Source organism: Silurus meridionalis, chromosome 2 (genome assembly GCF_014805685.1).
Source record: "Silurus meridionalis isolate SWU-2019-XX chromosome 2, ASM1480568v1, whole genome shotgun sequence".
Lineage (NCBI taxonomy): Eukaryota > Metazoa > Chordata > Actinopteri > Siluriformes > Siluridae > Silurus > Silurus meridionalis.
In genome coordinates this window covers 33157591-33173218 of record NC_060885.1, presented here as the reverse complement: position 1 = coordinate 33173218, position 15628 = coordinate 33157591, and the positions used below count along the sequence as shown (strand labels likewise).

Below are 15628 nucleotides of genomic sequence, written 5' to 3'. Positions count from 1 at the left end.
TTCAATCAGGAGCATCTTTGAAGTTAATGAGCATGAACAACGCACCAGCAAAACAGATCATTTTCATAGCATTTGTTTGAAATATGTTAAATGGAAATCAAAGCATCATGAAAGTTATGGTGATGAGACTGAGGAGAAGTCTGAAAGACTACTTACTGCTGCTCTGGTCAGCACTGCACTACTCAATCTCCAGGTCAACCTCCATTTTAATGAAAATTTGATTGAGATGTCAGGACTTGTGCAACGGAGTCACCATTTACAAAGCGTGCAAAATCACTCCATGGGAATGTGTGAATTTGTCACATAACAAGGACAACAACGTCAGAATTTGGATGATCCAAAAATCAGATGACCTGAACAAAATAAAGATTTGCAAATTCGAGATCTGATCCGAGCTGTTTACATGTTATGCAACGATTATACGATCCGTGTCAAAAGTCAGCTCGAGTATCTCAGCATCACAGCTCTTGATTTCTGCTCCTACGCCGAAACACTGCTGCAACACTAATTTCCGTGTTTCGCACACACAATCTGAAAACCTCGAATTTCTCAGCAATGAGAGACTAGAATTCATTAGGCCTGTTGTTGAAAATATCCAACATAGAAACCACTGACGGCTCCAGGGATAAGTATTCTGGCTGGCATTTGCCAGGATGAGTCAGTGAGAGACAAAGGGCAGGCCTCTCAGCTTGGTGCTCTGTAAGGTGTAATGGCACGCTTTAGAGCAGGTATCTTGGTGTACATGGCTGATGGCTGAGGGGTATTGACACTTGCATCAGATCACCGGAGTGGTTACTTTTATTTATGGTGGGCAGGAATCGCTGACATCAATGCCATGGAGACGAGCTGACTAAAATCCACACAATTTCAAATGTCACTGATGCACCAGAACACTAAAATCATTTAATTTTGTTCCTCTGAACATTTCCACCATGATTCATTATCCCCATATACACAGCACGAAGTTATTACATGTTTTAATGACCACATCGTTTTGAACTGAAGAACTTTCCATTATAATAATTAAAAAAAAAAAAAAAACTCAATTAAAACCGTAGCTCATTAAAATCTGTAAAATCTGGTTTGTTTTTTTATGGCTTGCTATGATTTCTAAATTCTCCAACACAGTTTTTATAGTTATTAATGCCACTGATTGGCTGAATGGCTTACCATAAATAATAGGGCTATATTAATTCATTGGTTCTTATGTTATTATTTCTATAGTACAAGGTCATAAACAGATTTTTTCTAAAGTGCTGCTAATTATTTACAGTAGAAGTTTAATTTGTCCGTAATTTCTAGATTTTTTTTTATAACAGTCACATATGTTCCGAAGTCCTGAAAGGTCATGCATATTTATTTTGTTTTCTTGTGATCTCCACATAACAAACATCATTTCCTTGTGATCCGTACTTCATTTTTCTACTCAGCAATAAATTCAGCATGTTCTAGAGCCGGCATGATTTCAGAACCATGGATGATTGCATTCGCTTTGATAAGGGACCGCTGTCAGGTCTGCAACTGCAACTATCGCCAACGACAATATATCATATCATCAGCCAGCAAACTTGAGGGACCAGGACTATGCTCTTATGCCAAATACACAGAAAAGTGAAGTGCAAGATCACAAGAAACGAAAACAACTTTTGTTATGGCGGGAAAATTATGTTGTGATCACAAGAAAACAACAACAACAAAAACATTATAATGCATGGACGCTTACGACTTCCATACACATAGGTCTGAAGAGTCTTAAGGAGTTTGTACTTTCTGGTTTCTTGGACAAATGTTTGTGTTAAAATGTGTCTTCTTTCAAATCTTGTTATGAAATACGATGTAGTTTAAGTAGTAAAAAAAGCCTCTTTGGAATGTAGCATAAATCTACATTTTCCAGGTTCTTTAACAATGGAAATAGAAATAGAAATCATGAAAAGTCATGCAAATACTCGTAACTTCCCTAAAACTGACTTCCAGCAGCAACAATAACAGACCGCAAGTCTAAACAGCTCAAGCTGATTACTGGAGATCTAAAATAATAGGTTGCTAGATGCACCATTACCCTTATATAACGAAAATGACGGGTAATTACTGAAAAAAAAACAACTAATATTACATTCTTCGAACAATTCACAAGCCGCCAGACTGTTCTAGCTAAAAAGACAATAAAACATACTCCAGAGATTATCAGGATTTCCTTGCTCAGTAAGAGATACAAGGTTTGTACAGTGCCAATAGCATGCTGTGCCTGAGTGCATGTTGTCAAGATGTGCTCTTTTCAACTCCTCTTTTACGTTTGCCGGTCCATCTTATTTAAAAAGATGTGGTTCATGGCAAGAGCTTTTGGCGGCGCAGGATAACATTCATGATGACGTAAGTTATGGCCTTGACTTATGCTATAGACTGCAATCTGCAGAATTTTCAAAGTAACCCAAAGAACAAGAATTGAATAAACACCTAAACTGTACACCAATCCCACAAAAAAAAAACCCAGAAAGCCACTGCCCCAGCACAGATTAACAGACCTACACAACATCAACTAATACAACTCCCTTAGTTGATTTTTTCATTTGTAAATAAATTTGTTCTCGGTTGTTGGAATTGCAGCATTTTGGTACAATCACCGTTTCTGATTGCAGATAATTGCGCTCCAAAGAAACATTAACATCAAAGCTAGTTACATAGCTAGCTAGACAACCGGGTGGATTAAACTTGCTAATCGCATCCTCATCATAATCAGGGAAAAGATTAAAAAATAGTCTAAAATATCGTTCTTTTTGAACTACCATGCAAATGAATTTTCAAAAAACAAAATTCAACTGCAATAAAATGTGGTTTTCATTACCATTGTCACATTATGCAAGATGAGCATAGAGGAAGAGATATCATTAAGTGTCCTATCAACTGATCTTCCCCACTTTCATAGTACCAATAAAACGCTTGGGGCAGCATGTTTCCTGCCCAAATGGGCCTCTACTAGCACTACATTTTGACCATTACATGCAATAATTACTTTCTGCATGGGGAAGTGATCTCATGACGTTTCGAAGGCATAACAAAGTAGTAATAGTGGTAGCATTGATTTAATATCATGAGCAAAATAAAGGACAAATCAACCATGTGCTACCAAATACCCACATGTTCTAGTCACTAAAAAGAGTTATTTAGAATTGCAATAAAAATTAAAATGTATGTCCAAAATAAAGAAACCATGCAATTAATTGGCAGTGATGCGATCATATACAGACACACCTGCAAGGAATCATACAAATGAACATATCTGAGAAGATACTTGAAAAGAAAGCAGAAGGTATCATTATATATATACTATGTTTATTCTACACATTGGCATGTTTTAAGGTGTCTGTCGAACCTAAAGAATTTAGACGAACGTGCATCACGTTATAACATAAAAATACTGCACTAAACTGTTAATACATGTTATATAAATAAACATTAAAAAGATTAAGATGGGAAGTTCTTTGCATGTAAAAGATATCAAGTTATTGCCATGGCAACTTCATGGGGGGAAAAGAAATATACATAAAACTGCACAGAGCTGACAGCTTGAGCTTGTTATCTGTTATGTCTGGCAGAAAGACAGAGAAACAAAGAAATGGGGGGGAGAGAGAGAGAGAGAGAGAGAGAGAGAGAGAGAGAGAGAGAGAGAGAGAGAGAGAGAGAAAGAAGAGCTCTGGCAAACCTCCATTTGGCTGCCACCTTAAAATGCAGTCAAGTGCATTCAAAAACCTACACTGCTCCTTCAGCTGAGCAAATGTATTACAATTTATTTTCTTAGGAGGCTACAAACGATCTTCCTCCACTAAAAATAGAGACAAATAAAGCAGCGTGTCCTGCTCCTCAGGCACTGTAGAGCTGGTGTATTGTATACGCTGCAGCAAAAGATGCCTGCATGTGTTCTGATAATTCAGAGGGAATGGGGAGAGCTGGAGCTCTGGGTGAAATTGGTGCTAAATAAAACAGTAGTGGGAAGGAGGGGAGGCAAGAGAGCGCAGAGTAAAGGAAAGGAAAGGAAAGAGGAAAAGAGAGGAGGAGAGGGGGGAGGAGGCAGTAACTGACTGTTTCAGCCTGGCTCGGCAGGAGACATCGGCCCAGCGGAGCGTGCGCTGGCATCACCCAGCGACATAGATAAGCAAAGGTTATTTTTGGGTTACGGCTCCTTGATGTTCAAAGACATGGTAAGACTCGAAGCCCACACACTTCAGTCAAAAGACTACGAACCCCGATATCAGGACATCACCTGAGTCGAACATAGCACATATACCTGTTTTTACAGTGTGCATTCACTAAAAAAGGTGTTTAAAGAGATATTGATTCTGTTGCAGTCAGCTCTAAAATCTCTCCTGGCTGAGATTAGTGACGGAAGAACGGCAGCATTTTTCATTGCTATGATGCAGTTACGGAAAAAAACATTTATTAGTTTATTATTATTTATTAAATACGTATTCTGCAACAAGGAAGAAAATATCATGGACAATTCAAGCGAATATGATTCGAATTTATTTTTTAGTTATCAAACATTAGCGCACTAAATGCATGAATTTTTGAAGAAATAATTTGAATTATTCATCAAACAAAAATGCATAAATTTCATTCTCTTAAATGCTTCACCTTTTGTCTCTATACCAGTGTTTAATGCATTGGACTTTAAATTGGAAGGTCATGAGTTCAAATCCCAGCCACACCATGCAAATCATTTCTGGGTCCCTTAAGCAAGGCCCTTATCCCCATAGCTGCTCATTTATATGAATGAGATAAATGTAAGATGCTCTGAATAAGGGCGTCTGCCAAATGTCATAAATGTAGGACAGCATTGATAACATTGCACGATTTATTATCACATAAATTTTATAATATATGAATTCCTTTTTTTGGTTAGACAGGTTACAAATCTCTTGTTGCAGAAAGACTTTATGGAAAATGCTTTTCCTTTCGGTGAGAATGCGATTAGCTGTTCCACCTCGCTGGCTCCTGAGTATTCCAATTATATATTCTATTCCAATTATATAATAATTGCTAATAAACCGCTGTATAAATGTATTGCTCTGTGACGTCTTGATATTAAAGTTTAAATATTTCGCTCGTCTGTTTCCTGCATCACATCAAGTTTTTTTTATATCCTTTTGTATTTTTTTCCTTTCTCTCTACCTTTCTTCTTTTCCTCTCCAATTTGAGCTCAGACTATGGCATACCGTGAGTTATTTTTATATAGTATAGTCATAAAATAAGATAATAATGTGCATCCTATTGGTATCTGTTTGTATACGATTCAATAACATTTCATATTCAGTTATATCCATATACTTACATAATTGGAAGCGATGTCTGGGTGTAAATAGTCAATACCTGTTTAAATAAAAATACTTTTTCAGTGGTATAAATTCATATATAAACAAAACAGCTTATTCAAAGATATGACACAGGTAGCTAGAAGTTAAGAAATAAAATAGGAAGAGAAATAAAAATTCATATACCATCATCCATGATGGCGATGGTCACTCCTTTTCCAGTGTAGCCCATCTTCCAAGCCTCAGCCACGTTGAGGTCCAGCCCGGGAGTGCCGTCTGCCTGCCCAGTGTTTATCTAATCAACAGCACAATATGGACCCCTTCGCATGAGTCGAACACTCCAGGTGTGTGGACGTTATAAAATTAGTCACAGCCACAACAACGTTACAAAGCAAAATAAAGGTCACTGATAATAGACCAGTGCTGGGAAACATTTAAAACTGACAAGCTCAATAAAGGTGACATTCTGTTTTCATAAAGCAGACATAGTTTCCAGAGGATGATAAAGTTGTGGAAGAATAGAGAAGGCGTGTTGAAGATGGAGGATTACGCCTGACACTGATTGCTGGTGAGAAAAATCGACCATTCTGATTAATTTGCCATGAACATCTATGGTAGTGAAGGTCAGACGTAAAAAGGCACGGCGACAATAAACGTTGTAATTACTTACAAGGTACCACTGCTTGGTAAAAAGTGGATCGTTCAAGCCGCTGTCAAAATCACTGATGTCTCGATAGCCTCTTTTCTGGCGCTCGAATCCTTCCTGCGCGATCACGTTTTTTACCTGTGACGCAAAATTTAAACCGTTAACACGGACTGAAATCGTTCCCCCGTCACAAAAACATTTACAAAAAGCTTTTTTGTTTATGATGGAAATACTTTTTTAATGAGAGTCTTTTGAATGACATATTTATCACTCTATCAAATCTCATGGGCTGTACCCCAGATCACAACAGAAGCTGAAACCTACAGAGACCGGATGCGCATTTCGCAGACAGTATGTGGTGTGATAAGGCCTTTTTTAGAACAAAAGAATCCCTGTTCCAAAATTTGCATGTTCTTTCACCAAACAGGCACGGCACAGATTAAAGACTTACCATCAAAACTATCACTATACACAATAATATAGAAATCCCTATACATAATTTATGTCCAAAATATGCCATTCGACTCAATAAACTCTATCAGTATTCACCAATTTATAGATATAAGGTGATACCGAGAATTATAGAATAAACGAGCAAGTCTATAATTAAAGAGGAAGCCATGTCCCAGTATATTCCTGTTTGGTGCTGTCAGTATGTTCAACAGTTGAATTGAATATGCTGAAATGGTATCCTGATTTTAAATGGAGATATATCTTAGCTCACATGGGATACAAGTTATATAAAGCACTTGCTGTCTTCCATATTAGACCTGTTATAAGACGAGGAAGGATGGTATGATTGAATATGTACATATAGACCACATCAGGTTCCACTCGTGTCAGCCAAGAACAGGAATGTACAGGATTCTACAGTAAGCAGAGGCTCACCAAACCTAGTAATCGGCTCTACAGGTGGTCCCTGGTGGAGCCTCACTGTTTAAAAGTGGGATCTGATTTGGTCTCATGCTTTTTTATTTTGTATGTTAAAAAAATGCTTTTCTGCTCATCACGGCTGTAAAGAGTGGTTACTCGAGTTACTTTAGGATAGAAAATGATGAAAGTATAAGAAAAGCTCAGCATACCATATAAAAAACTGAAATATGACGAATATCTCATCTTTAAATGAAAAAAAACTATTAAGGAATAAAAGCTGATCTGGGTAGAAAGGTTTTATGTCCAGTATTAAAGGCCAAACAACGCATTGCTCATTTTTGACAAAAAATTTATAAAACCCTTACATCACTTGTCAAAGCTTTATGAATAGACTATTAATTAACCTGTCAACAAGAGACATGATGAACATGCTGTTGAATTTGAATATACTAATTTAATCCTGCTGGCTTGCTTACTTTAGTGGCATCATATATCAGTTATTCCAATTATAATTTCCAAAAGATTTCATTAGTTGCCCCTCTGCCCATCGCTGTCAGATATGCAGATAAGTGAATATCACCAGCTGTCATGTAAAATAAATGAGAGTCAGGGGGGAGGTTTGTGGGAGCAGGTAGCTTGCTAAATGCTATTTTTAATTAAATTCTTGTCAAGCCTTCAAGAAAAATGGTTTCAAGAAAATGACTAAGAGAGGCGAGAATTCACAGCAGTGCCTTGTTTTTGATTGTTAAGCTTTGTATACATTTTGTGCTGTGGCCTTTGCTTTTTTATTTTAGATTAGGTAAAAACTAGCCAGTCTAAACAGTCTGAAAGGAAAGGTAGACTCACTGGGTAGACTTTCCACACCACCGTTATTCCATCTGTTCTGCTGTGCTGAAATTATTTTGGTGAAAAATTGCACTTCAGCAACATCAGAATCTCTGATTTTTGTGACTATGTGGCATCTTGACAACAAAAGCTGATCCTCCTAATGATAACATTCAATTCAAAGATGAAATATCTCAGAATGCTACATTTTGATCACTATCTTATCGCTTCTTGGGAGGGGAATTAGGAGCAAAAGTTGCAAATCTTTCAAATATATACATTATAAACATTTGCTTCATGCACATGCTGTTATAGAAATGATTCCATGAGTGGATTATGTGAGGATGCCCAAAAGGCATTCATGGGTTGCCCTGTGAGTGTTTTATTCCTCTTACACCACAGCAAAGGATTACAAATTTTGATTTATTTAAACATTCATTAAACCACTAAGGTTGGGGAATATCCATGGAATAAGTCTTGGTTTAGTTAATCAATCCCCTACTGATTTAAAAATTGTGATATAGTATTTGTCAATTTAAGTACAACCATATCCCATTTTCATACAAGAATTTTCATATAAATTTCTTACATGAACAATGGAAAAAACTTAAATTAAGTAAACTCTGCTGCCTAAAACCTTCACGTTTATGTTGAGCGCAAAAATCCTTTTGGATAAAATATGTATCGTTACAACACAGAGAACAATGATAACCATCATCCGTTTTTATTTCTGATACCATACTGATTCGCCAAAACTCAATAAAATACCGACAAATGCTATAAAAACAAATATATGCAATGTTGTCAGCCTTAACTGTTACTTAGTTAGTCCTCTCTCATCAGCTCTAGCACTTCTGTTCATGTGCCATGAGCTATAGGACATTAAAACAAAAGCTTCAGCAGTCAGCAGCTGCTCCTCAAAACGGTACCCAAGAACCAGTGTTTGAAACTGAAGCTCCATGACATGTAACAAAGTAAAAAAAAACAATAAAAATCAATAAAAAAAATAAAGATTAGAGTCTAAATCATTTTCAGTGCACGGACTTTACGGCGTGGTAGGTAAAAGGTCATGTGTGGTATATAATGAGGCAGTTACTCAGCAGCTTAAATGGACAGAAAAGGAACAGATAAAGAGGATGGAGAGCATAGCAAACACCGGGATTGTCTCAGTGTAAACAGTCAACAGCTTGGGCACTGAGCATGAGCTGAGGCAAAGAAGGAACACGGGAGCACAGGATCAATATGGGCGCTCTATAACAACACTTGAATAGAGTTCAAAAGATGAGAAAAGCTTGTCTATGTCCTTGCATTGATCACCGAAAGGGTAACCAGCTCAAATCCGTGTGGTCCTCTGCTTAACGTTTACTGATTCCTGACACACGAATTGATGAGACGCTAATAAACCTAATGATTATTTCAGCTTTTAAATGTGTTGCCAGTCATTTTAAAATGCACTGCAGCAGGTTTAGTTTATATGTGTACATTTCAACACCATTATATGAGGTACAATCTCTGGGTTGTCACCTTTAGTATTTATATCAGATTATAAAGTGAACTAATGCTTACCTACACTTCATTTTTTTTACTCCACAACGTTTTATACAGAAAAGATGTTTAATAGGAACACCTTATAACCCTGCTCATCCATACTATTAGGCGAATCACCTAATAATGCAATCTTAATTTCCAATAGTTTGAAAAGCAGCCAGCAAGTGCAGATTAGAGAGGTTAGAGCTCTGCTAGAAGGATACAGTAACTCCAAAAAACATTTTTTCCAACCGTGGTGAGCAGAAAAGTATTGCAACATGTTGAACATTGAAGCATATGGGCTAAAACTTAAGATGATCAGGAAGATCTCAGATCAGGAAGATCTCAAACCCAGAAGATCTTAAACCCAGAAGATCTGAGGCTTTAGACGGCACCACCAAAACCTAGCTAAAGACTAGAAAAAACACAGGCTTTTAATTGATATAATTTTATGTAGCTCACAGTACTTATATAAATCAGGAAATGATTAGAACCTAAGCTAAAACTGGGTGACCAGCAGCTCCTTATTAAATCGTTTACTTCCCAAGGTTTATCAGCTACAAAAAATGTAAAAATGCAAAAATGCTCGTAAAAGTGTTTATGGAAATTGTGCCCTTTCAAGCCTTTTTCTCTGTCTTGTGTGTAAATTTGCTGATAAATACACTGCTTCTGCCGGAATTCTCCTCAAATAGCAGCATAAACACCACATTCATTCTTATTCAGATGTGTATGATGATGAGCCTCAGTCTATCCTGAAGGCCATGTGTGCATCCAGCACAGCAATTTGCATAAATCTACCCTCATGAATTACTATATACAGTAGAGGCGGAAGCAGCGGAATCGGTCGCTCCCCCCGGCATCCGTTTTTATTTCCACCTTTTCCAGCAAGTCGGTTCAACATGATTTTTCAGGGAAGACAAAGATGTGGAATGATGGGTGTGTTAATTGTGAGTTTTATAGCTTATATTTATTTCTTCGCCCAAAAAATATTGCAAGGTGAATCAACTGCTAAGAACAAAGTGCACCGTTATTTTTTATTAACAAACCCGGTGCACTCTGCAAAGTTTTATGTTTCCTCCTAACGATGAGCTAACTACTGTGTTTTTTACAGTCAAAAGGGCCCATATATCTTACAAATCATTTAGTATTTCAATTTTCAGCAAGGTGCAGTTTGTACTAATTGGATGGCTTTATATAAACACTAAACCAAATAATGAACAAAGTGGAGCAGCACAATTTAGATTTTTTCGAAATATCTGTTTTTCTAAATATTATTTTGCTTATAAATGTGAAACGTGAGCTTTGCTTTGGAGAAGTGGTAGCTCAGTGGTTGAGGCTCTGGGTTACTGATCAGAAAAGTGGGGGTTCAAGCTCCAGTAATGCCAAGCTGCCACTCTTGGGGCCCTTGAGCAAGGCCCTTGCTTACCCCAACTTACAAACTTCGAATTTTATATTCTTTAATTTTTCCCCATTAGGGCATAAGCCCTAAAGTTGGCCATGATTGATGCAGCGCATAGGTATAAATAAATAGACAAAAAAATACTGTAACAATTTAAACTGCTCTTCAATCTCCATTAATGCTATTTTGTACAGTATGTTGAGATCACTGTCATTAGAAAGACCTTTGAAAACGTTGTGATAAAAATTTTGCATCCTCCCATTAACTACTGTTTACCAGACACAGAACTTGGTTGGTTTCTATGGGAACTAAACTCTGAGGTTGTATTCTTACCCTTCGGTCCTTGTCCAGATGCTGGCGGCGATGAAGGCTGCGTTTCCGTTTTGTTTTGGGAGTGTCCCGAGGGTAGAAATGAAAAAGTCTCTCACCGAATGGAAGCTTGTGGAAAAGACAAACAGAATGTGTGAGGGTTTTATAAAGTAAAGGCTTAAGGTGTACATAGTTGTGAGCCCAGTGATGGAACAAATATATAGTGTTTGTAATGGTTTACATTTCAAGGTTGATTCAAGGCCACTGGATTGGCCGTAATTAATATCCATTTGAATTCATATTCAAAGTTTTCAACCAGGTGTATAATATCAGCTCAAGATGTTAAGATAAAAAAATGTACATTTAAGCGAGAGAAAGTATTTCTATTGAGCGGATCTCACAAAATCTCTCATGCTGTATCACAGAAACTATGCAGAGATCCAATTACAAAGTTGGATCACTGAGAAATTTCTGTGATACAGAGTGTGAGATCTGCTGAATCCAAACACTGGTCTACAATCAGGGAACATTTTGAATGCCTAACCAGACAAATCCTGCGTTCCACATCATTAGATATTGTAACAGTCCACTGCACACACACACACACACACACACAGTTCATATCATGACATCTGCCCAAACTACTCACAATAATAATAATATCCTTTATTTAGTAATAAATTCACTTTATTAGGACTGAATAAGTAAGTGGTATGATACAGAAGGTGAACGTGCTTTAGAAATGGATGACGAGCGACGGGTTTCAGTGATGTGTGAACAGGGAGATGTATTTTCTATTATTAGAAATAAACCTTTGTGGAAACCATGCAGTATATATATATATATACACACACCTCATATTTTGTTTAATGAACAATTGCCTTTTATTTCCATAAATGTCTACTCTTTGTTTAATATATTCATGTTCTCATGCTTAAGTGTCTTTATTATGGTGTGTGAAGTAAAAAACACTCTTGTTAGTGAACAGAAAACTAATCAAACTGTGGTTCGTAAACTTTAACTGATTATAACGCAAAGCCTCATTTCACCTTAAAAGGAGGGAAAAAAAAAACAATTACTGGGCAAATGATAATTGGCTCTGAAAACTTTCTACTTGTAAGTGAAGAAATGACTCTTCAATTCTTTGTAAGCTTTAATAAATACTGATAATCTGCTAACAGGCTTTGCAAGATTGTTGTTTTGTTAGTAATTTTATTAAGTTACAGTAACAAACTCAGTTGTAAATAATAACCTATATAGGTGTGTTTTGTGATTTTCTTACCTGCCTGGCACTCCCAAAGCCGTACTCAAGTGCAAGTTGGTGAGCATCTTCATTCCCTCCTTCGTGTAACTGCACTAGAAGATGGTTTGTAAGAAGTGCCTCCTCTGTGGCTCCTATAAAGAAGAGCAATGCAGTAAACATCATCAGGACCGCCGCTGTCCCGCATTTCACGGATCCGAGCATCTCTTTTGTGTCTCTGTGATGTTGAGGGATTTTATTGTTGTTGTTGTTGTTGTTGTTGTTTTGAGAGAGAGAATAAATAACCGAAGACTTCTATCAATGTTTGCCAGGATTCCAGGTTGTCTTCTTCATCCTGTGGATTGTTGTGGTTCGGGAATGAAGAGTCGGAACGACGCCGTCGTGCGCTGCGCGAGCCGGGGTGTGCGCGCGGCAGGGTCGGGGTCGGGAAGTGGGGGGCGACGCCGACGACACACACACACTCACACACACACTCACACACACACACACGTACACACACACACGATTCTACATTTCTCAACTCGAGCGCTTTCATCTATAATTCAGTGGCCTGAACGTGTGGGTCTCACTCACGTGACGCTCCGCCAATTGCCCTGCAGTGGGCGTGGTCACGTGCAATCAGACTCTCCGCCTCTCCGTCCCATCGCTCTCTCTCTCTCTCTCTCTCTCTCTCTCTCTCTCTCTTTTCTTGCTCTCATTTCAGCACCATGGAGAATTCCCCAGTCTAGTATAGTCTAAGCGCTAGAAAATAATTTTTACTTCCATCAGTTAATTATTCAATTTCCAAATTGATTAATTACTGTTAACCGTTAGATTTATTATAATGCTCGAACTATTCTTACGTCACAACATGTTCGAACAATTTCTGATTTGTTATGATGAATCGGTGCTTTATGACTCTATCGCAGTGGTGCCAAACCTGATCATAGATACAATTCTGGGTTTATTTAAAGGGCCAAACACTGTCAAGATTTAATAAACAACAAGACAAAGAGGATAGAGAATACAGTGTGAAAACACAACAGTCAGTAAAAGCGGTACATTTTGTTCTCATGCATCATTTGCTTGAACAGAATTCTTGGCATCTTTTCTTGGCTGTCAGTTCAGCTTTGGAAACTATCAGGATAAAAGTTGTCTACAAAGATATGTAGACAACTTTGAGGCATGAGAAAGAAACCTTAAGACAAACCAGAATCAAAAGGGAACCCATCCTCATCTGGGTGGCATCGACTTATCATTTATTACAGTTCCATCGCTATTAATTATTTCATAACTGATAATAATTACAGTTGAAATTCATCCTCATAATTGAGCTGCTCAGTAACCTCCAAACATGCAGAGCATAAAAGTAGACTGCAGGCAGCGATGGGGCATCAATTTAGTGATGGAGCATGTAAACTCTGCTGTGGAGGTTATAATAGATGTATGATATTACATCGCAGGCCAAATATAATATATCCGCCAGCAAGAGGTGTCCCAGGGGCTTTGAGTTTGTCATGTCTGCACTACAATACACGTCTACATGTGTATTACCTGCTGTCTATTGAAACAGCTTAATGCTGTAATGGACACATTACTCATAACATTAAAAATCCAAAAGTCTTTGGAGTTATATTTTCCAATGTATACCTGTAAATTAAACTAGAGTAAAATAAAGATTTCTACTATTACTATTTTCTATTAAAAAGCCATAAGCCAGAAACAGAGTGATTTTATAACAGGTCAGGGTGTGAGGCATGACACAATAATCATTTTTCCATGATAAAACACATTGTAACACGCACTCTCAAATGGCTAATTTGTTTAATAAAATGTCAACAAAAACATATGATACTCCAGTGTTCAATAAACTGTTTAATTTATCACATTTTCTGTAAACTGGTTATTAATATAGGCTGTTGACAGTAAGTGTTGGGCTCTAAGCAACATAATAAGCAAACATTAGGGCATTCCATGGACAAATCGATAGCTTAAGTGTAATGGTTTTATTGGCTCAAAAACCTGAGACATTAACACACAATTTAATTACTGTGATGCACACACACACACACACACACACACACACACACACACACACACACACACACACACACACACACACACACACACATCCTGGTATATCAAGGATTTTACAATGTAAAACAAAAAATAACAAATTTTGGGGAAAATTGCATGAATGCAATATTTGTTACTAAACATATCTACTGTCTTTTTGGAACAGTGTGTCCTCTGTGTTTTTTATTTCTGCAGGAGATTTACATTCACTAGAGTAATAGGCCTTCTGGGTATTTGTACGGCATGTGTGCCATGTGGGAAGGGGCGGAAAAAAAATCTTTAGGCCTAATACCAGATGGCTCATTGCTGCTTATATAAGTGTTCCACATTCAATTTAATTCAATTCCTTAAAGGTCTGGTTGTGTTTCATAAAAAATTCATTCATAATGTATTTGTCATATCCATTTTGTATATGCTTCCATTCAAGCACATGTTGAGAAACATGGTATCTAAAAAAAAGTGTAATCTCACATCGGTACAGCAAATATCACTATACAGTTATAGGCGTGAATGTATATGGTAGATTACATAACAATTGTGGATAAAAATACACAACGATTTGCTTCTGTAAATGCATTTGGGAACGAGCCTTATTCAGATGCTTGAGACTTCAATCAGATGATCAAGAGCATATCAGGCAGGATGTTATAATGGTAGTCAGGGAGAAAGATGGATTAGAATATGCAAATGTGAATAGACAAATGATTTTACAAATGAGTGCAAAGTCAAAACTCTAAATAACATCAACATGCATACGTAAAACTTGACAGGTAACAGAGAAGTTCATACGGCTGTGTTTTTATTTAATTTAGGTTTCATTCGGTTAACAAAATGTAAAAGTGAATAAAGTGAATAAAGATCTTCGGAACAACTGCTTGTATGTTTTCTACATGCTAATGAGAAGACATTTGCATAGGATCAAAGAACAGAACAAGAATTTAAACGTTTGATAAATTAATGTTTCATACCATAAAAACTTTCAGTCTCCAAAAAATATCTTTCTGCTAAAACTACAGACTCAAAGTGAATTCTTTGTTTTTTTATTCCTACCAGACTTATTAAATCCTTGTAAAAAAAAAAAAGCAAATATGTAACTGTCTCACTGTTGAGGGACTTATTTAGCTCACATTGTGTTCTATTGCAAGAACCAGACCTTTGTGTAAGTCGTTTTCTTTGAAGCAGCCTGTGGAAAAAAAGATAACGTCTGGCCGATTCTGGCGTAGCTCAAGATAAATATGTGTACGGTTTTAATCACATAACATGTAGTTGTATATTGCTCTGAATGCTAAACATAATACAGTGTACTATGTGTACATTCTGGAACTGTCTACAGTCCAAATCCTTGGAAGGAGTGCTGCCATGATGTGCCTTCTCCCATTGCAGCTTATTCACCCCAAGGTTCTGGTGTTCTGTATCTTCTGAGATGT

At 37.2% G+C, this 15628-nt stretch overlaps 1 protein-coding gene across 2 annotated transcripts in view; it reads right to left on the bottom strand.

Annotated features, from left to right (window-relative positions):
* The window catches only part of pcsk2 (proprotein convertase subtilisin/kexin type 2), a 35568-nt gene extending 22862 nt beyond the window's left edge, over window positions 1–12706 (bottom strand). For both annotated transcript variants that reach the window (XR_006928867.1, XM_046876898.1), the window contains exons 1-5: window positions 12168–12706; window positions 10910–11014; window positions 5977–6090; window positions 5493–5601; window positions 5327–5364 (exon numbers count right to left, since the gene is read on the bottom strand). Coding sequence is in view for 1 of the 2 variants with exons in the window: in XM_046876898.1 (XP_046732854.1) it covers window positions 5327–5364; window positions 5493–5601; window positions 5977–6090; window positions 10910–11014; window positions 12168–12350 (549 nt within the window). In the remaining variant the exon portion in view is untranslated. The remainder of the gene's footprint in view (window positions 1–5326; window positions 5365–5492; window positions 5602–5976; window positions 6091–10909; window positions 11015–12167) is intronic.
* Window positions 12707–15628: the final 2922 nt, after the last annotated feature.